Consider the following 21,693-nt stretch of genomic DNA (forward strand, 5'->3'; position numbering starts at 1 on the left):
ATTTTATGTTACTATTTATTTTTGATTTATTTGTATTATTGTGACTTTTGCATTAGTATTACATAAATATTATATTCAGTTTATTAAGCACGGTATTTGTGTTGAGTTTGGATGGGTGTAACGCCCAGAAGAAAGCGTTTCCGACCCCATAAAGAATATATATTCTTGATTAGCCAAGTCGATACATCTTTGTCTGTCTTTCTGGCTGTCTGTTTTGAAGGTACGAGGAGGTACCATATCTGGCAGACTGCCGAATCTACTATTATAACAAGAATGAGGATACCAATTTTCTGTAGCTACACTTCCCCTGCCACACGCGGACTCTTTCTCTCTCTTTTTCTCACACACTTCCTCGTGCAGTGTGCGCCCCAGAAGAGGAGCGAGAATTTGTGTTGGTGTGAGATTAAGGAAAGAGATAGGTGTGCAAAAATTTAAAGAATATATATGTAGATAAATTGTTCTATAGTTTCTAATGATGAAAATATGATAAACAAAGGTAATTCCTCTATTTCTCTATATGTTTTATCCAGCTCTCATAACAATACGACCAAAATTGAGAGAAATCATGGAGACATCGCTCCGTCCTTGCATTAAACAACAAAAGCAATACGTTCAAAAGAGAGACAGAGACAGAGAAAGAAGGAGAGAATCTCTACGGCAAAACGCAACAAATATTTTGTTCTACCATTTAATTAACTTATTTCGTAAGCCACCAACAACAAAAACATAATGAATAATAGACGGCGATTCCCTTCTTTCCAGCAATTCAGTGAAATTTATGGGACAGTTTTATTTAACTCCTGACTTTCTGATGAAATAAACCAAAATTAATATCTCCAAAGAAATTTACTGGTGCATAAATATTTTGGCCATTAAATGCAACTGCAAGCCAAGTATCCGCATGTCCTGTCAAATGAAAACTGCTCCTGGCATATACTCGTATGCCACATCATTCACAGTTCAGAAGGCCTGGGAGAAGGGTTGTCAATCCCAGGGTCGGCCTTATTTGGATGTGCGCAAATATTAAAGCACCTGAAACGGCTGGAAACATGATGCCATGTCTGGGGCAGCATGCCAACCAGACTCCGTCAGGGTACAGAGAGAAGGAAGGACTCCCTTCCGTCAGGAGTTAAAATTAAAATTTAATTTCAATTAGCTTATGTTGCAGCTCAAATGGAATCAAATTTTGAGCCAGAATTGAAATTGAACTAGGACCTGAACATAAAACGCACTCAGACATAGAAATGACGTCTGACGGAATGTCCTTGTACATATGTATGTACATTAGAGCATGCATACAGTGCGTTTCAGGACAGTCAGTTTAAGAGTGGAGTTGATAGATGGATTACTTCCACTAGCACGTCGCTTACATTCGAGAAGGGCAGAGGTTATATTCCGCTTTCAGGCGTGATTTGCACCAGAAGTTGTATCGAAACTTTTGGGATGTACACGAAACAACGAACAACAGAACGAAATCTGAGGGATTATTATTAATTACTTGTAGTCAGGCCTTTATTTCCGGTTGCCTAACAACTCCGGGTCGCACTGTACGCCCTTGGAGCGACTACCGTACGGAATGTTGTATTCAGTTACAAATTACCTTATCAATGAACCAGTGCGGGTCTCGCGAGTCAATTTGGAATACATACCTGAGACAGGCACAAAAGAATTGGAGTGTAATGCGTAATGGGACATGTGATGCCGTTCACTGGGCCAAAACAATTCAATTAGCTGTCATCGAGTACTTGGATGGATACTTGTGTAATTGAACAAACACAATTAGGGAGCATACGCGACCGTCCTGACGTGAGAGTACTGGCGGTAATCGGATCTATGAGCTGTGAAAATTAGCCCACTCATATGTAAATTCCTTCTAAAATGCTTCTCAGCAAATCCTATTAACCCACTCATTGAAGAAGACTCTCGAAATTAGCATAAAAAGCATTGGGATGACCCTGAACCTGAACTTGAAAAATGCATGTGGGAACCGGGTCAAATTTGCTCCCGCTCATTGCGGCCGAGTTAGCAGAAAGCTCTGACCATGACAATGCAAATGGGAATTGAAAACTAAAATACTGATTTAAACTGAAGCCAGAATTAAATCTTTCATTTGTCCTCCCATGAGAACCGTTGATCCATGCCATCCACAGAAACTGCAAACGAAACGCACAAAATGATTTCCAATAAGAGCAACAATTCTAGGCTTTCATTTATTAATATGAGGTGAGGTACTAGAGGGACAAAAGAGAGTCAGATCAGCCGTACTGTGAATGCCTCACCCTTTCATGAACTTTACTTGGGACTTGGACTCATTCCTTTTCTATTCTCTTCTTTACTGCATCCCACTCCTACTCCCGAGTGAGTAATGGGAGTGGGAAAGGGACAACACTTGACGAATTTTCAAGCACGCACACACAAACACATAGCTGGAACTCACGTGATCAAACGAAAAAATGGCAACACCACGGAATAATAACACATTTCAGATTTTGGCCCTTTAAAAATATGAAATTATGTTAAAATAATATGTTTATCTGTACTAACATAACACATTTTAAATATATATCACACATTGCCGTCCCTTTCCTTCGTCAAGCTGCCTTTTTGTCGCCATCTTGAATCTTTCTGATCTGATTTTCTTGCAATAAAACACGTTTTTGTATATAATCAGTGCATCACTATACTAAACTTCACTTTGCACATCTGCGCTACATTTTACCCGTTGGATTTTTCACTATTTTCCGAATTTTCAGGGATTGAAACGCGGAGCTGACCTACAAACACGCGCTTTGACCGGGCGAAAAAATTATAATGAGAGCGGTGCAAATGCGTTCATTCTATGCTCTCCTTCTACTCTTCCTTATTGCTCTCTCTCTCCCACGCACACTTCAACTACTTGTATAATTTCATCATGCTCCTTGTCTTCTTCCTCTGCTACTGAAAAGAGTGATCAAAAGAGTGTTGGAGTGGGAGTGAGATGGAGTGACTGGCGAGAGGGTTACGCTACAATGCGCGTGCTGAAATTATCTAATATAAATAAATTATTTCATATCTCTTGATGATCCTGGTCCTAAATTAATTGATTTAAAGACAGCTTTGAAGTAAAAGAAGATGAAGATAAGGAGTAGAGTTAAGCATAAGCAAAAGTACTCGAGAGAGCGTGGGAGAGAGAGCAATTAGGAAGAGGAGAAGGAGAGCATAGAATGAACGCATTTGCACCGCTCTCATTCTAATTTTTTCGTCCGGTCAAAGCGCGTGTTTGTAGGTCAGCTCCGCGTTTCAATCCCTGAAAATTCGGAAAATAATGAAAAATCCAACGAATCAAATGTCGGGCAGGTGTGTAGTGAAGCGCAGTGTAGTGATGTAGAAATTTGATACAAAAACAGTGCTTCAGTGTTTGATCAAGGGCGGAAAAGAGGCAAAATGGCGACAAAAATGCTGCTTGATGAAGGAAAAGTGCGGCAATGGGTAATATTAAAGTGCAATATTGGATACACATGTAGAAAAACATATTATTTTTGCATACTTTATTTTCGTTTATGTTTCAAAATCTAAAATAAGTAATTGTTTTGTTGTCTCGCCATTTTTTCGTTTGATCACGTGAGTTCCAGCTGTGTGTGTGGGTGTGTGTGCTTGAAAATTCGTCAAGTTTTGTCCCTTTCCCACTCCCATTACTCGGGAGTAGTAGTGGGATGCAAAGGAGAAGAGAATCGAAAAGGAATGAGTCCAAGTTCCAAGTAAAGTTCATGAAAGGGTGAGGCATTCCCAATGCTGCTGATCTGACTCGCTTTTGTCCCTCTAGTGCCTCACCTCATATTAATAAATTATTGACTGAAATTTGTGCTCTTATTGGAAATCATTTTATGCGTTCCGTTAGCGGTTTCTGTGCGATTTTGTCGTAACTTCGTAACACGTAGTACCATGACTCTCTTCATCAGAATCGTCCGAATCGGAGCAAGTAAGCGAGAAGAGCGATGACAGAAACAATGTTGTTCATTACCATTCCACTTTTATTTTCTTTGTGGGGTGGGGAACGCATCCTTCTGGGTGTAACGCACATCCATTTCCCCCATCGAATATCGGGTATAAAAATAGCCCAGAACAATACGTGAATTAATCTGAATGGCAAATTTCTTACGTTTCATAAATAAACGCTCGAATGGAATGCAAGGCAGCTGGCAACTCAAAATATGTTTACCTGCTCCAAAAATTAGAGCGTAATTGGGGCTTACTTCCTTACAAAGAGCACAGTGAAAAGAAAAAAGTTTGTTTTTCTTTCCCTTCAAAAGTTGGTAATTAAGGGGATGTAAAAAACAAAATACTTACGATAAGAAACAGTTTTCGAGGAAACATAAGATGCGTAAGTTTAACTTGCTCTTTCGCTGTTTTGTAGATGAATCTGTAATCCAGCACATATTACTTCCCACAAATACCTAAGTATTTCCTCCATACACAAAAAAGGTCGTCAGATTATCTCCATAATTGACGACTAGACTGCCTGAAGATGCCATTTGATTGCAGGTGGAAATGTGATTCGCAATTTGCAGACAGAATGAGTTGGATAAACATCAGACAGGAAGGCAAGACAGACAGGAAATAAGTAATGTGCTCAACAGGCCAGAAGCCATCCGACCGACTGAGCGACCGACCGACCTACCGGTTGTGACATAAATCCCACGCCTACGCCTAGGCCTACGGCGTACACAAATCAGCATTGGGTCACAGTAAATTTAAAAACGGAAATTTTCGACCCATGAGGGAACGAAAACAAACAAACGAAAGTCCTTCACATGGTGACCATTCACGCAACACGAGCAGGACGACCGGGCCTCCCCTGATCCCAGGACTCTATGGTTTTTGTCATTCATAGACCACTTAATACTGGCGCGACCCCTCCGAGCCCTCGGCCGTCGGCAGTCGAAAGCCGGAACCGAATCGAGTACGAGGCGGGACACGAAGCGCGTAGGCTATAAAAAGCCATCCGTCTCGGAACAGGCAGCCACAGTCTCCGCCAGACTACGGCCGTGATGCAGTGCCGTGCCGCACATAAACGGAACGGATTGCCATCACCTGTTGGGATTGAGCATATATTTTAATATCTGTGGACTCTGGTGTCGGTTGTTTATAGATGCACTCCCAAGCTCTAGTCCGTACCATGTGATGGTATTCCTTGGTGACGTAGTGCGTCAATCAGTGTCGTCGTCCCCGTCCGAGTGCGTGACGATATCAGTTTCGTGAAAAATAAAACTTTATTGCGTCCGTTAAGAATGCCTGCCACTGCCACAGCCACAGCGAGAGCCACAGCCAGAGCCAGAGCCGCATTCTGTTGCAATCTCGCGTTGCCAGCTGCCATGCTCGTCCTGCTGCTGCTGGGCTCTCAGAGGAGCTCCCTGGCGGGCAGAGGAACGGCAGCAGCATCCTCGACACGCCGTCTCTCTGACACGATAAATATTGGATTCCTAGCGGAATACTCCCAGATGAGGGTAAGTAAATGGCATATCCCTAAGCTCCAATCCTGATTTACGTTGATTTGTTTGCATAGAAAATTTTTTTAAATATAATATCACCGAAATTATCGAAATTCTGTCGCCCATCCCGCACATAATTGTAAATTGTAAATTGTGTAACTAATTGTGTATGTGCATGCATAATGTATGAGAGGACTGGTGAACATTTACAATTCTAATGCGAATCCGTCGCTGGGCCACAAGGCAACGCATCCTGTCCGAAAAATATCATGAAATTCATGGCTTCGATATTGGGCGACACCAAAATGACTCCAACCCATCATCCGGCGCGTGTCCTGCCTTGAGACTTTTGACGGGCATACGCTGTCCATAATTCTGCACGCACCTACAGTGCGTTTCATAAGCATAGGGCAGTTTAAAGTGGCGACAGGGTGGCAGCATGTATCTGCTAATAATTTTGGAATGACAAATTTCCAAGTTCTTGATCTTTAAATTCGATTTAAGATTCATTTCGTATCCAATTCTTCAATAATAAGTGTTCTCTTTCCAAGATTTCGAAGACTCGAAAGTGTTTTATTCAGAGTGAAGTTATCCTTTGGAAGTTGTCTTCTCTTCCTTCCGCCTTTCTGGATATCATATTCCCATAGTTCTGAAACGCAGTGTAACACCACCTCACGGTCATTAAATTGAAATTTTTGCACAAATTATATTTAAACAGTATCATAGCCTGGGGAAATATTGACAGTCGTGAACCCCGCCTTCAGGGTATGTGGACTTCGATGTAATGAAGTGGCACCTTTCCCAAGGATTCCTTCTTTGTTTCTTTGTTTTGCTTTCAATTTACTAGCCGTGCACGTGAAGCTCACGAGAGCTAAGGATAAGGATTATGCAGCTCCAATCGATTGACCAGTAATCCCCATCAGGACGCACTACTTCCCAAAGCTTTCTTCCGATTGGAATCCGATTTAATTGGCACCAGCATGAATGTCCCTAGACCTAGTATATATGTAAATTTTAAGCCCGAATTCGGGGCAAATAAAAGGCACAAAGGCAAATCCATCAAGTGTCAGTTGTGCTCCATAAATTGGCCAGCAAATCCAGCAGCTTGGCCGTGTTCAGTTGGGCTTAATATAAATGGGAAATAAATGTTTCGTACATCTCATACAGGGGGGTAAGCTGTCACACGATGAGAGATTGTGTGGATCAAAAATATGGTGATGATGGGCATGAAAAAACAATCTAATCATCTTCTATAATCCCAGGGATTTGTGGCCATGTGTACAGATTTGTTGATGGAAAACTTTGGGAGGTATTGAGTTTTTAATCATTTGGTGGGGGCAATCCTAGATTTCTCAGAGCGTAATGTGCTATGTGCTCCCTGGAGAAAACCACGTGAATAAATCAAATTGATTGACATAGAGTAGAGCAGGCTAGACTGGTAATTTAAGTAAATATTATCTCGCCCAGTTTTATTGTTCCCCTTTGTACCATCCGACGATGGTTTTTATAGCACTTCAGGGCATTCAAACCACACCAGACAAAAAAAGAAGAAAGGAAATATTAATTAATTTCATTCATAAAGGGGAGATATGATAGTGGGTTTGTCTTTGGGGAAGTTCGGAGAATAGGAGACTAGCGAATGGATTTTATTTCAAGGAGTAAAATGTACTCTGTTTGAGTGCAATTGAAGTGTGGGCTTCGCGTAACATGTGTCAAAGTATCCCAATAAATCTGGTAGTCCAGCTTGCGATTCCGCGAAACCAGCTATAAAGCGGGGAAATTGCTCATAAAAGCCACACCAACGCCTTGCCACAGCTCGTTAAAAGGACAGAAGCCATCAAAAGGACACAATCTCCTTTCGTTTAAATGTAATCAATCGTGGCTTTAATTGACTTCTCATGGAAAAAGTACACATCAGCTGTATCAACAATATACAATGTACAAATATATTTTACTGAAAATCAATAAGGAATACAACAGTGCGATGCTCCGACCGGAAGCGGCAGAGCTACAAATATTCCCAGAAATCATTTGCTATAAAATTAAAAACCAATTCTGTTTCCAGTTAAGTTTCACTTCAAAGGAAATATTTATGCTTAGTGCCCCCTCCCCCCTCCAGAGCCTGGGGCCAGCAGCGTTTAAACGACAACAGAAAGTTGCAAACTGAATAATTGATTTGGCCATCAGCTATTTGGCTCTGGAATTTGAATAATTTTTCCTCCGAACATTCTCAAAGATTATTGAAATCAAATGAACGCTAAATCGGCTTTTGGAACCCCACCTACCAGCACACTAATGTGTTTGATTTCTAGAGAAGTGGACACATTTCCTTGGAACTGATTGGCGGATCAGGAGGACGGGCTTTGTCGGCGGACACCACAAGCCGGGAACTATAGCGACAAATTCCCTTCGTTTTTGGCCGGTTCTCCGTTCTGCTGGTCGGAAAATTGCTTCAATTTATTTTAAGCCAGCAAAGAGCTATTATGCTAAGGGGCCTTCTTTTTATGGAATTTTTTCCATGCGTTGCACAGTAGGTAACACGAAACAGTGGGGTGAAACTGAACTCTATCGAGCACCCCCTATAAACGAGTACCCCCATCGAATGATTTTTATGGAAATTGCCCCTGAAAGACAGTCTCTTCTTTATTTTGCAACTGGCTTCGAGTACTGGGCCCACTGTGCCGGGTTACTATGGCATTAAAACACATGCTGTAGCTAGTTAATTGCCAGGTCATCTGTCATCTTGCCACCTTTCACCTGGATGTTGCTCATTTCCGTAAAAGGCGCGCCACTTTTCACCGCTTGTTAAACATTAAGGACGTCAGAAAAAAGGAAAACCCCTACGTGAAGCAGAATATGAGAGCATGATTAATTAATTTCATTCTTTTGATATGAAAATATGCACTCCATTCAAACAATGCTGTTCTCTTGGTAGAAAAATAATGCTAGATGAAGAATATTAAGTGTTCTCTTGGTATTGTACTTGCTGGCAATCAAAGTGGGTCTCGACATTCCGAAAATTAGGTTCATTCAGGGCCTGCACTCATTTGAAAAGAATTAAAGTCTGCCTTGAGTCCCTGGCGTCCTTGGGGTGCAATCTTTTCACCACTTGTTAAACAGGAAACACTTGTTAAAAAAGAAAAACTCTACTTGCAGCAGAGTATGAGCGAGAGCATGATTAATTAAGTACAATCTTTTGAATTGCAAATATGCCTTCATTCAAAGGCTACAAAATGCAATTAAAGCCAAGGAATTCAAGCAATTTCGTTCCCTCGGCAGGGAATATCTTTCATTTATTCCATTATATCCAATGGATAAGAAGTTTCTTATCGTAGTTACGAGTATGCATCTGAAATAGGTGTGGTTTTTCATTTAAATAAATTAAATGACCCTCAGAGGGACCATCCATAGGCCACTATAGTCCTTTGTTATCCATATGGGGGGTATGAACCTTGGCGGAAGTGCTTATGAGGTTTCAAAGTCCTCAAGAATCGATGTATTTCTATTGGAAAGACTTCCTCTTGGAGGCATCTTCTAGTATTGGCAGCTCCGGGGCGCCCAGGTATCTTCTCCTTGACCGTGAGAGAGCCGGGCAGTTACAGATGATATGCTCCAGGGTTTCAATGGCCCCTGGTTCATCACATTTCCTATAGCCGTCTCGTTTGGTCTTTCCTAGCTTCGCTGCCTGCGCCGCACCCCCACAGTGACCTGTGAGCATTCCCCCCAACAATCTGCATTCCCTCCATGGTAGGTGCCGTAAGTACTGACTGAGCTTTCCATTGCATTCTTTGCACATAGTTTTCAAGGTTCTGATGGGTGTAAGCTGGGCTGATGCTCTAAGGCGCTTTTAGGGGAGACAGAGGCCCTCGATGCCTTGGCGGCTGGCAGCCCAGTAGATCCGCACTGACTTTGTCGTGCCTGGGGGTGTCTAGGGCCTTCCTGCTCGTCAAGACACTTCTGGAACTGACCGCAGACGACTGCTTGGCTGTCAACGCATAGATTGACCACATCGTGTGCTCGTTCTGCTGCTTCCTTGATGGCGAAATCTTCCGCCTGGAATATGCTTCATCGGTAGGGTAGCCTTATATCAGGGTCTGTACAGTATAGGCCCGCTAAAACACCTCACAGTCATGGGGTCCCATAAACCAGATTGTTTTCACATCGACGCCAGTTTGGGGGAGTCATGAAGTCAGTAAAAGGGGATCACAACGGATTTTCACAATGCATTTATGCGCTGTCCTGCCTTTCCATGTCCAGGGGGTCGACTCCGAGTATGGTTTCGAGTGCTTTTTTGGGGCTCATGTATGCAGAGCAGAGCCTGTGGCTGAGGTTTTACCAGAAGCTTATTGTACGTCTTTTTTTCGTTAGCTTGCCAGTGCAGAGCACACAGAGACTCCAACACCTCGGTGGAGAGGTAGATCCATTGCATTAGAGCAGGTGACAAGCCCCCTCTGCTGCTGAGCATCTACTTGGTGCTCCCATGAAACAGCCACAACTTGCATACACATCCATCCGCCTGGCCAAGACTTTCATCTATCTTCTGTCAAGAAGGAAGCAAATGCATAGATTACTTATAAATTGCAACTGTCAGCCGAAAAGGCTCTCACTTTATTGCAGTTCGGTTCAGCAGAAGTGTGTCCTGTGGGCTGTGGGCTAAGACTCGATTGCATCTCCTCATTATCCTGTTCGTTTGCTGCCCCCAGAATGTCCAAATGATTGCATTCGGTTTTGAGCCTGAGCCTCGGAGCACAAATTGCAATTTTCCGTAAGCCATGGGCCAGACGAAAACGCAACGACATTTGGCCCAAACTGGGAAATATTGTTTTAGGCCGAAATCGGGGCCACACGTGGCGCAATGGGTGGCTGCTTTTTGGGGCCTATGGCGGTTCGAATAATTGCTTGGCGGACAGCCTTTGGCAAAGGCCTCAAAACTCCACAAATTTTCTGTTTAAAGCCTCATCCATTGCATTTCTTTGAAGAATTTTTAAGCCGAATTGGGCCAAGTTTTAATTGGGAATTAAATAATTAATTTTTTAAGGGACACACTCAAAAATGTTTTCACATGCAAAAGCCAGAATTTGCAACAAATTTAATGCCGTAATTGCTCACCAAGAGCATCGTCGAGGCGTCACCACATCTCACGTCCCTCATCCGATGTCAAGTGCACAAGGGAAGGGGACAGACCACAGCCTGCCACCGGGACTGGCCTAGCCAGCTGCTTATTTAAAGCCCCGCTATAAGTGGATTAAAATTTGAATTAAAACAAGTACGAAAGGCGGCAGTAGACGCGTACTCGTGTGCCCTATAGCGAGCCACCTTTAAAAAGGGCAAAACCGTATGGAAGGATGGATGTTTGTTGTTACAGGGAAGCTGAAAACTATACCCAATCATATACCTGAATATAATATACACTAGGGACTAGCTTTTTTCCAGTACAGTACAGGGTATACCGTATGTTCGGGTATGTTTTTGGTATCCCTCTACCTTTTCCCGAGTCCTTTTTTTTCTCTTGTTGTTTTAATAGCTTTCTGCGAATGGATTTGACGAGGGAGGGGCTCTGCCTCTCCACACTTCAACCTTGACGAATATTTATAATTTCCAGTAAATACTCGTAATTCGAAAAGGTCCGTTTACATCGTTCTAGAGCACCGATGAAGCCACCAGATGGTTGTGTTTTATGGCATTACAAATGTCTGATTTATGGAATAATCAAAAGTGACAGAGTAGATTTTTTAAAGAGCAGGCGTGATGTCCATTGTGTTGACCGCTATGACCTATGGCCCTCAGGGCAAGCCTCTACTGAAGCCTCTCCGCCTTGAAGGTTCGACGCTTGACTAGAGCAAAAAACCTTTGGTTTATGCATTGAGGTCCCAATCTTTAGGTCTTCTAAAGTCTACCTCGTAATAGAACCACTGGATGATGGACTTTCTTAAAGGACATTGCAACTTCTTGGACAAAAGCAAAGGTTAAATCTCTGATTACTCCCCACAGAAAGAAAGCCTTCTGAAATTTGAATTTTTCATTTCTCACTAAATCACCTGTAGCTCAGTCCTTAAGCCCAGCAGGCCCTCTGAGATGGCGGAACCAAGACATTGCTCCATTTTGGGCAGAACTTTGATATTCGAGATCAAAAGTACTTCCTGGCTTTTTGCCCTCTTCGAGCATCGGCGGCCTCCGCCTCCCATCCCTTTAGACGGAAACGGACGAGACGGGGCCCAACTCCAAAACTTTGCGGGCTGTCAAATGCCACAATTGTAATAATTTTGTTTACACATAACCTACGTACAATTGAAACGTGTATCAGGCCCTAATTAAAGGCACGGTTGGCTGGCAACAGCCCAGCATTTAATTATAATTAAATTAGCAACTTCGGGTTTACTATTAATTTAATGTGGTTTTAGGTGGGATTTGGTTTGGCTTCCGTTCAAAGGACATGCGGCGGGCTAATTATTTCATAATACAAATGGTTTCTAATGAACTACTGATGCCAGGCCCTACTGCCATGGATCTATGAGGCACGAGACGTGGACTCCTCTATAGAAAAACACCCCTGTACGAGAACGGGGGGCATAACCCTGATCAAGGACTCTCTACCATTTGTGTTATACTGTCTGATCGTTCAAAATAATAGTTTTTTATAGTTACACCTCTTGGTTCCAAATTATCTTTTGTTACTCTGTACAAAATGGCCAAGTTTTTGCCATATCCGGTGTGTGTGTTCCTGATGCTCCAGCTGACGGCCCTCGTGTCGATGGTGGACGTGGAGTACAAGGTGGTGAAGATACGTAGAGGCCGCAAGCCGCAAGCGCAGATGTTCTGGAGCTTTGATGCCCACGAGCTGCTCTTCAGTCCACTGTATTCTCTGGCCGCCATGAGCCTGTTTTACTACGGCTATGGTCTGGTGTATCTGCGCCATGAGGGCCCCTACAAGAACCTTCTCCTATGCCTGTGCAACGCCAGCGTGGACATGTGGCGGAAATTCTGGCCGGTGATGCTACTGCCGTGGCTCATGACGGTGCTGCCCGGCGTACTGCCGTATCCCAATCGCCTGTGGCACTGCCTGGCCATGGATACCTCGAGGATAGACTTTTGCTTCATCCATGTGGTGGCGTGCATTAGCTTTTGGATCGTGTCGATGATGGTGGTTTTTCTGACCTTCAGCTTTACCGTGCTGTCAAATCTCTGCCTGCACCGATCTACGCGAATCGATAGGTACGTGTCGCCCGAGCTACGCGCCTACATACGGGGCATAAACGAGTCGTACGGCTTTCAATTGATTACCATCCATCCGTAAGCAATGGCCCTGAGATCTCCAACCATAACCCACGTAATTCTAAACCACATATCATTAAAGATCGATAAGTTACATCAGTTTGTGGTCGTTCTATCATGTAGCGCAGTAATACTTTTGACGAGACAGCCAGGACTAGCTGTGTAGATCCCGTCAAGACGATCCACTAAGCCGCTTCCACCGATGCAGCAATCAGATATGGCGATCCTGCTTCACATATACTACCTAATGTACAATAGTATACCAATTAAATACCAAACCCAAACTGAATCTTTCCTGGGTAGAACTTTCCCTGTTTCAGGCTATATTTTATTACGGGGGGGGTGCTTCGCCGATGAAGCCAAGCGGAATATTTTGGTCGGTTGTTTGCCTTTCCCACCGCCCCACTAGCCGACAAAATAGGAATAAATTAAGACACAAAACCCTGTACCGCCCTGCCCTGCCCTGCGGATGCTGCCGATTCGTCTGGCTCTTCCCTGGCTACTGCTTTAATGTGATTCAATTTCCCTCAGGTGACTCTTGGCGGACTGCCGCTGGCCGTGGAAAACGTTAACAAGAACCCACATCTCCTGCCGGGCAAGAAGTTGGCCTTCAAGCCCGTGGACATTGGCAAACAGAGTACATATCGGATCAAGCCTTTAAGGTGAGTCGTAACCACAACCCAACAGTGGGCCATATGCAGATATTGTACTTTTTTTGATTGAATTTTCCAGGGCAATGACCCAAATGCGGGAGACTGGCATCACAGCCTTCATTGGGCCCGACGAGAGCTGTACGACCGAGGCCCTGCTGGCCTCCGCCTGGAATACCCCGATGCTGTCATTTGTGAGCCTCTCTTCTCTCCCTTCATGGTATTTTCTGTACACCATCTCCCTTCTATCCTATGTAGAAATGCTCTGACTCAATTGTCTCCAACAAAAGCACATTTCCCACCTTTGCACGAACTCTGGCCCCAGCCTCGAAGGTAATGCCTCTCAAAGACCTCAAGCAACTCCTTAAACACATCTTATGCCTTCCCATAAAGGTCTCCAAGAGTGTGATAAGTCTGCTGAGCGCTTTCCACTGGCAAAAGTTTGCCATCGTAGTGAGCTCCAAGCCCATTTGGGGCTCAGATGTGGCACGGGCCATACAGGTGAGTGGGATATGCTATTCTGTGGCTACATCCTCCATTGACTTGGTGCTCTTTCGTATCAGGAACTGGCAGAGGCCAGGAACTTCACCATCAGCCACTTCAAGTATATATCAGACTATATCCCAATCACGAAAACCCTGTCGCAGATTGATAAAATCATAGAAGAGACCTACACGACGACACGCAGTGAGTTTTTGCCTCCCACAAAACTTTGGGTATAATCCCACGACATTCTATAACATCCCTCAGTCTACGTGTTTATCGGGGAGCATATAGCGATGGTGGACTTCGTGCGAGGTCTCCAGAACCGACGGCTGCTCGAGAGCGGCGACTACATCGTGGTGTCCGTGGACGACGAGATCTACGACTCGAACCGACGGGTGAACATTATGGAACGTAGTAAGTGGTTGGTTCGATCCAGGCGGTCCCGGCTAGAGTTCTAATGCATGGCACCATCTATTCCAGATTATTTAGATCCTTATATTAGAAAAGAAAAGAGCAAATCACTGGACAAAATCTCATTTCGTTCAGTTATAAAAATAAGCATGACATATCCACAAAACCCCCATATTCGGTAATTTATCTGAATCTTAGTTATCTAACTGTGCGTATTTCTGTTGCCTCTTTCAAAACAATTATTATAAGATATATTTAAAGGATCGATTTGAGTTTGCCTATCAACAAATGTAGTTTGAGTTCGTTGAGCATGTTTTCAATTAACTATTGGAAGATATCAATTAAGGCTATACTTTTGGCAGAGATATAGTGCCTTTTAGGGATCCTTTTCTTATTCCAATTATTTTTGAAAAATATCTAAAACAATTTTCGATGCTAGAGTTCCATTTCCAGTAATTCTTTTGCATGGCTTTTCAATATTTTATGCATAATTCCGAAACCCATTTTTGTCCGTCTATTCTTCCGTGTTTCATTGTGTTTCCAGCGATATTTGCTCGAAAATAAAGGAATATGCACGCAAGACTCCATTCCTGGTGCCATATCATCAGCGTGTGTTCGACAACATATCGGTGGGTAGTACCTCAAATACTATATCCCATCAGATCTCTACTTTAACACTTGTTCTAACCAATCTAGGTCCCCATTTATGGCCTGCATCTGTACGATAGTGTTATGATATATGTACGCGCCATTTCGGAGGTCCTTAAGCTCGGCGGAGATATATACGATGGAAACTTAGTAATGAGTCATATATTCAACAGATCTTACCATTCAATACAGGGATTTGATGTAAGTATTCGGGAGTTTATTTAATCTAAAAAAAGTAAAGCGGGAAAAAACTTTTGTTTGAGACAAATCGGAATATATTTTCCAGCAATATTCATAAAATTAAATATGCAATATCCCCTCGACTGTGCATATGAATAATTTCATTTTAAATACGAACAAAGTCTGCGTAAAAGCCAACAGTTCAGGTGCAAATGACCCAGTTAATCGGCGGACTGTCAACCAGTCGACCGTTGATTTGTCAACTGTCGGCCGATGCTAATGGGCTTTCAGCTGAGTCGTAGATATGCCTTCTGGGCGGCAGTCTCTGCTGGAATGTAGCTATTGCGGGGGTCATCAATGAACCTAATGCTGCTGATGGGGGAGACAGAGAGTACAGGACAGGACAGAGTTTACGGATGCCAAATCAGCAGGGGAGGTGTCTCTCATCTAGCAGAAAAGTAACAGGAGAAGAGCCTCATCGAGTACTTAGATTCATATTGGTCTCCTCTGATCTTAAATTTGTATTAGAGGCATTTAAGTCCTGCCACTATTACGATTCCCTTACATATACGAGTATGCCTAACAAACCTCCACCTATCATCATTCCCATAGGTCTACATAGATGCCAATGGCGATGCGGAGGGCAATTACACGGTAATAACATTGCAGAACGATTTGAGCAGCGGATCCTCGGGCGGATCTCTGGCCAAGATGTCCATGCAGCCAGTGGGATTCTTTGCCTACAACAAGCATTCCATGATACCCGTGAGACCCATCAGAAAAGAACACTATTAGTGGTGCTAAATAATTCCCCAATTCTTAGGAGTTCCGTTACATAAAGAATGACAGAACCATACAGTGGCTCAATGGTCGGCCACCACTGGCGGAGCCCGTCTGCGGCTTCCACGGGGAGCTGTGTCCGCGCAAGAAGCCCGATTGGCGGTACCTGGCCACGGGTCCATTGTGTGCCCTAGTCGTGGTCGTGGCCATCGCTCTACTAATCAAGCAAGAACCCATCTTTCCATTAGTATGTATCTCCACTTAAGTGTTTATATGCCTTCGCAGACATTATCGCTATGAACAGACCCTGGCTGGACTCTTGTGGAAGGTGGACATGAAGGAGGTGACGGTCATCAATCTGGGTGAATACAACAATCCCAGCAACAAGAACATAGTGGGTGAATCCTCATTAAAGCACTCTATTTAATGCCTCTCTTTAACGACCATCTGTTTGACATCCCTGCAGTTTCAAATCTGTCGTCAAAGTATCCTTGTGGTTGGAGAGCCGAACAAGAGGTCCTTTACAAATATTGGTAGGCATTAAGTATCATATTAAGGTCCATATTGCATTATATTATCGTTTGATGCAGCTCTTTTTCGGGGGAATATTGTGGCCATGAAGAAGATTCACAAGAAGAACGTGGACATCACGAGATCGATACGAAAGGAATTGAAACTAATGCGTGAAGTGAGTCCGAATCAGTAGCAATCGACGCCCATAACCCCCGTCGGAATTCCAGGTACGGCACGAGAACATCATCAATTTCATTGGCGCCTCCACGGACCATGGATCCGTAATACTGTTTACCACGTACTGTGCCCGAGGCAGCCTGGAAGATGTGCTGGCCAACGAGGACCTGCATCTGGACCACATGTTCGTGTCGTCGCTGGTCTCGGACATTTTGAAGGGCATGATTTACCTGCACGACTCGGAGATCATATCGCATGGTAACCTGCGGTCCAGCAACTGCCTCATCGACTCCCGCTGGGTGTGCCAGATATCGGACTTTGGCCTGCAGGAGCTCAAGGCGGGTCAGGAGGAGCCGAACAAGTAAGGACTTACTGGTTGACTTTCCACCGGGACGAAAGCACTCCATCTTTGGTCTTGTGACGTTCGCAGAAGTGAGCTGGAATTGAAACGTGCCCTGTGCATGGCGCCGGAGCTTTTGAGGGATGCCTATCGACCGGGCCGTGGCTCGCAGAAGGGGGATGTCTACTCCTTCGGTATACTCCTTTACGAAATGATTGGCCGCAAGGGTCCCTGGGGCGACGCGGCCTACTCGAAGGAGGGTGAGGCCAGAGATCCCTGGATTTAATTCAATAAATAACCAAAATATCTACATATCTTTTTCCAAAGAGATAATTAAGTTTGTCAAGTGCCCGGAACTGCTGCAGCACGGCGTATTCCGTCCGGCTCTGACGCACACCCACTTGGACATACCCGACTATATCCGACAGTGTCTCTGCCAGTGCTGGGACGAGGATCCAGAAGTCCGCCCGGACATTCGGCTGGTGCGCATGCACTTGAAGGAGTTGCAGGCTGGTTTGTATGTACCCAAAATGTTCCCTATAATTTCACAAGGATACTGTGTAGATGTGAATATGCGAGGAATGGGATATCCATCTGTGGGCTCCTTATTTTTTTTCTGCCTTTTGGGGGAAGAGTTGTTTTGGTACCTGTTTTCCAGGTTACTTCAACGAACGGACAGACGTCTAGGGTTACTTTAAATCTACTACTCATCAAATCCATTCAATCCATTTACAGAAAACCCAACATATTCGATAACATGCTCTCTATAATGGAGAAGTATGCCTACAATCTGGAGGGCCTCGTACAGGAGCGAACCAATTTGCTTTACGAAGAGAAAAAGAAAACGGATATGCTCCTCTACCAGATGCTGCCCAAGTAAGATTTTCTGACACCAACCCATCGAGGAGTTTGCTTCACTTAAATCTCCCTTCCTTTGGCAGAACTGTTGCCGAGCTACTGAAGCGAGGAGATCCCGTCGAAGCAGAATGTTTTGATTGTGTGACCATCCTGTTTAGCGACATTGTGGGATTCACGGAACTCTGCACCACCAGCACACCCTTTGAGGTGGTGGAGATGTTGAATGATTTGTACACCTGCTGCGATACCATTATATCCAACTATGATGTTTATAAGGTGCGGCTATAGAGGAGCTTTAAGATTCATTCAAAAACGTTGATCCCATGCAGGTTGAGACGATTGGGGATGCCTATATGGTGGTGTCCGGATTGCCTCTGCAGAATGGAAACCGACACGCTGGGGAGATAGCCTCCTTGGCCCTGCACTTGCTGGAGACGGTGGCAAATCTCAAGATCCGCCACAAGCCCACGGAAACTGTACAGTTTCGCATCGGAATACACTCGGGCCCGTGTGCGGCAGGTGTCGTGGGACAGAAGGTATGTGAAGACCACAAAACATTAGGTGTATGATGTCTGTTGAAATATCAAACCCTATCAGATGCCCAGATACTGCCTCTTTGGGGACACTGTGAACACAGCCTCGCGCATGGAGAGCACCGGAGAGTCTATGAAAATCCACATCTCAGAGGTCACGTACCAGCTCCTGCAGTCAATTGGCAGCTATGTCTGCATCGAACGAGGTCTGACCAGCATAAAGGTAAGCTCAGAGTGTGCAGAGTGTACAGGGTGATGGAAGTTTCTGTTGATTATACAATCCAACTGTAATCGTAGGGCAAGGGTGACATGCGAACCTATTGGCTCACGAATCGCCTACAGCCCGAGCTGACGCCGGACCTCATCAGCACCGTGGACACTGTGGATGCCTACTGTTCAATGAGCCGGACCAGCATGGATCACACAGTGCTGCAGTATCGCAGCCCCACGGCCCTGCCGGTCAACATCAGAACTGGTGCCTGCAACTGTGCCACGAAATGCTTGTACAGTCGTCGCTCCGATGACAATGTGACCAACTCCCACGAGACACCGGAGTTCCCAAAGATGACCGAACCGACGCCGATGAACTGCAGTCATCTGTGCGTGTGTCGCCTGAACAGCAGTCAACTCTTTAACAATCGCAGTCCGCGATCGGCGCCAAGCATTACCTTTAGACTATAAGAAGTCCATATCTTTGACAGAGGAGCTTCAGATGGGATCTACATCGATCTAGAACTATTTCCTGACGTCCATCAATGTTTATGTGTTTGTGATTCAATTATATACATATACGTAATTACATATTATTAGTACGTATATATTCTGTGCTTTAATTTGGCACAAGAACTATTTCTGTGCTTTTCCAAGTGTAAAATTATCCTTTAGGGCCTGCCAGCATTCGTAGTAAGCGGAATCCAGCTTCTGGCATGTGTCCTCTCCCCATTTGGTGACGGCCAGACTCAGCGAGGACTCGAACATAAAGGCCTTAAAAGGATAAAGGATAGAGGACATCAATATCCTACATATTTTAAAGTTATTCAGAACCAACACAAACCTGTGTTCCCTCAGCGATACGTTCCGGCACAAGTTTCGCATTTGAGGCGCCCTCAAAGCACTTTACATCCGGACCATGTGGGGTCATAATCGAGTGGAGAGTGGCTCCACCAGCGGCAAAGCCATCCTCCTTGGCCTCATATTTACCCAAAATCAAGCCCATGAACTCGCTCATGCAGTTTCCTATCGATAAAGTGCAACATTAATTATAGAATATCTATTTTTGTTGGTCAATCTCTACGTACTGTGATAGTAGGGCGGTCGGAACGTGTGCTCCTGAACGGACCACCTGGGTGGGAAGATGACAAAGTCGGCAATGGCGGTTCCAGCCCTCAGACTTGGACACGTGAGGACTGTGAAGATGCTGGGATCGCAGTGGTCGAAGCTCACCGAATTGATGACCATGAACTTGGATAGATCGTATTTGTAGGGAACATAGTTTCCATGCCAGGCCACCACATCGAAGACACTGTGATTCTGCTGGGCAACAAAGAGACTGCCCTGGAATTTGGATATAACCTGGAAGTCTTTAGATGTTTATTAGATTGACGGCTCGAGGCTGATAGGAATGTAGTCACCTTCGATGGGTTGATCATTGAACCAAGCCACTGGCGTTTCAAAGTCCCTGGGATTGGCCAGACCATTGGCACCGATGGGTCCCAGGTCTGGCAAAACGAAATGACCATCGTACACCTCCAGTATATAGCCTCTGAAAACCAATTTACCATTTAAGAGATATGCCAATCCCGATACCAATCCTTACCTGGAGGGACCGTTCACACTGACAGCGAATCGAATGCCCTGAGGGATCACGCAAATCTCGTTGGGTGCCACTTTCATTCGACCCATCTCGGTGGTTATATCCAAAATTCCCTGCTGAGGCACTGGAATGAAGAATAGGGTATGATACAATTAAAGTATTCAACGGAAAGAAACTCCCTCTTACCGATCAAGAAATCACCATCGCTGTTGTAGAAAGCCGAGTTATCCATGGACTCATTGCACGAGTATATGTGGATCGCCAGCCCATGTCGAGCCCTTGGATCGCCAGCACCACAGACCGTATGCAGACCCTCTACAAAGGTAATCTTCCTGCCCTGCTGAGGCGGCAAATCGAAGGGTTTCCAGCGAAGCTAAGTAGCGAAAGGGATTGCTGCACATTTCTATGTGAATCACCAATGAATATTTACCTGATTTGGGTTTGGTGGCTGCTCATCCCAGTTTTGCTTGAAGTAGGTCGCCCCTGTGAACGGCTGGAATGGTTGATGCACTGCCGAAGGCAGTTTTCTGTAGAGCCAGGTCCTTACGTTTTCGGTTCTAGGCGCTGTGAAGGCGCTTCCTGAGAGTTGCTCTGCATAAAGTTTGTAAGGACAAACCTGAGGCGAGTTCTGACCCAACGGCAGGGAGTTGGGATACCGCTCATCCTCGGAGGAAAAGTGCGAGCCAAAACCCGACAGGTACTAAATTGAAAAGATGATAGCTCTATAAATGTTGTGCCGGAGATTTGTACGCTCTCCCAATCGGAAACTTGTTTATTTCGAAGAAACCGGAGAGTATGATCGTGGGGTGTGTCACAGGTAGTGGGCGCGTGCCATATCTGTCGGTTTATTTAGCTAAATTAAGCATTATGTGATCGTTATCCATATTTAAAGAACTAAAGTCTTTAATCAAATCGTAGATTGAAGAAAGGACCTAAAATCAACAGGCCGCTTGGCAAAGCGATTCCAGAGTATTAGAACTCAAAAATCAGATAAACTAATACGAATCTAACGATATGATAATATTGTTTCTATAAGCTGGTAGCACTGTACGAGTATTATACTCATTTTCTCATATAATCCATTGTCTATAGATGTTGATCAAGAAACACAGACTGTACACTATTAAACTGTTTTTGGGTTCTAAAAATATCATTCGCAAGCAGAGCACAGCTTTCTTTTCTAGCCAAATCCAACGGATTAAGATTCACGAATCACGAAATGTTTGAGCAAACGTTTACCTTATATTGCGACATATCCTCAAGCGGTCAAAAGTATCAACTGAACTTCGTCGATCAGCAGAGACTTGTATTTATACACGATCGGTCTAGTCAGGCCACTTGTTTACCAGTTACTAGATGGCAAGTGTTTTGAATACCTGCTGGAGAAACTAGTCGCCGGGAATAGGCCAGTCCTCCAAAATCTACCGAATGATAGCAGAGGCAAAAACCAACACCTGCGCCCCCTGTTGTTTATGCGAGATTGTTTTGATTTTGCATATATCTAAATCGAAGCACTGAACCTCTGGGAGGCATATCATGGGTCGACTTAGCATAGCAGATATTC

At 44.4% G+C, this 21,693-nt stretch overlaps 3 protein-coding genes across 4 annotated transcripts; 2 read left to right on the top strand and 1 right to left on the bottom strand.

Annotated features, from left to right (window-relative positions):
- The first annotated feature begins 5,351 nt into the window (after positions 1-5,351).
- Positions 5,352-18,998, top strand: LOC6589721 (guanylate cyclase 32E). Its single transcript, XM_026988882.1, has 23 exons — positions 5,352-5,483; positions 13,272-13,402; positions 13,473-13,584; positions 13,649-13,723; positions 13,784-13,891; positions 13,954-14,077; positions 14,141-14,290; positions 14,357-14,465; positions 14,832-14,916; positions 14,984-15,136; positions 15,728-15,880; positions 15,939-16,120; positions 16,181-16,289; positions 16,362-16,428; positions 16,486-16,583; positions 16,636-16,946; positions 17,016-17,185; positions 17,253-17,442; positions 17,661-17,801; positions 17,867-18,059; positions 18,113-18,319; positions 18,381-18,539; positions 18,614-18,998. The coding sequence occupies exons 1-23, from the start codon at positions 5,352-5,354 to the stop codon at positions 18,995-18,997; spliced, it is 3,543 nt and encodes a 1,180-aa protein (XP_026844683.1). The 3' UTR covers position 18,998.
- On the top strand, positions 12,140-13,029 carry LOC113565770. 2 transcript variants are annotated; one of them, XM_026988885.1, is made up of 2 exons: positions 12,140-12,795; positions 12,864-13,029. In XM_026988885.1, exon 1 carries the CDS (start codon positions 12,154-12,156, stop codon positions 12,760-12,762), a length of 609 nt encoding a protein of 202 aa, XP_026844686.1. In that variant the 5' UTR covers positions 12,140-12,153; the 3' UTR covers positions 12,763-12,795; positions 12,864-13,029. The 2 variants fall into 2 exon arrangements, with proteins under 2 accessions (XP_026844686.1, XP_026844685.1); XM_026988884.1 differs by having other exon boundaries at positions 12,140-12,758; positions 12,823-13,029.
- Positions 18,999-19,059: 61 nt separating the features above from the next.
- LOC6589720 (homogentisate 1,2-dioxygenase) lies at positions 19,060-21,398 on the bottom strand. The gene is made up of 8 exons (XM_026988883.1): positions 21,369-21,398; positions 20,560-20,829; positions 20,316-20,502; positions 20,133-20,253; positions 19,948-20,078; positions 19,615-19,896; positions 19,371-19,552; positions 19,060-19,300 (listed from the first exon to the last, which is right to left on the bottom strand). Exons 1-8 carry the CDS (start codon positions 21,381-21,383, stop codon positions 19,163-19,165), a joined length of 1,326 nt encoding a protein of 441 aa, XP_026844684.1. The 5' UTR covers positions 21,384-21,398; the 3' UTR covers positions 19,060-19,162.
- Between the last annotated feature and the right edge of the window lie 295 nt (positions 21,399-21,693).

The sequence above is a fragment of the Drosophila persimilis genome, unplaced genomic scaffold (genome assembly GCF_003286085.1).
Source record: "Drosophila persimilis strain 14011-0111.01,24,50 unplaced genomic scaffold, DperRS2 tig00000191-arrow-pilon, whole genome shotgun sequence".
In the NCBI taxonomy this organism is placed as follows: Eukaryota; Metazoa; Arthropoda; class Insecta; order Diptera; family Drosophilidae; genus Drosophila; species Drosophila persimilis.

Coding starts and splice junctions, on each gene's coding strand:
- LOC6589721 (XM_026988882.1), top strand. CDS start 5,352: ATGCTCGTCCTGCTGCTGCTGGGCTCTCAGAGGAGCTCCCTGGCGGGC. Junction 15,137..15,727: donor ATTCAATACAGGGATTTGAT/GTAAGTATTCGG, acceptor TCATTCCCATAG/GTCTACATAGATGCCAATGG. Junction 17,802..17,866: donor CTCTACCAGATGCTGCCCAA/GTAAGATTTTCT, acceptor TTCCTTTGGCAG/AACTGTTGCCGAGCTACTGA.
- LOC6589720 (XM_026988883.1), bottom strand. Junction 20,503..20,559: donor AGCCACCAAACCCAAATCAG/GTAAATATTCAT, acceptor TTCGCTACTTAG/CTTCGCTGGAAACCCTTCGA. Junction 19,553..19,614: donor CCGACCGCCCTACTATCACA/GTACGTAGAGAT, acceptor CTTTATCGATAG/GAAACTGCATGAGCGAGTTC.
- LOC113565770 (XM_026988884.1), top strand. CDS start 12,154: ATGGCCAAGTTTTTGCCATATCCGGTGTGTGTGTTCCTGATGCTCCAG. Junction 12,759..12,822: donor CAATTGATTACCATCCATCC/GTAAGCAATGGC, acceptor ATATCATTAAAG/ATCGATAAGTTACATCAGTT.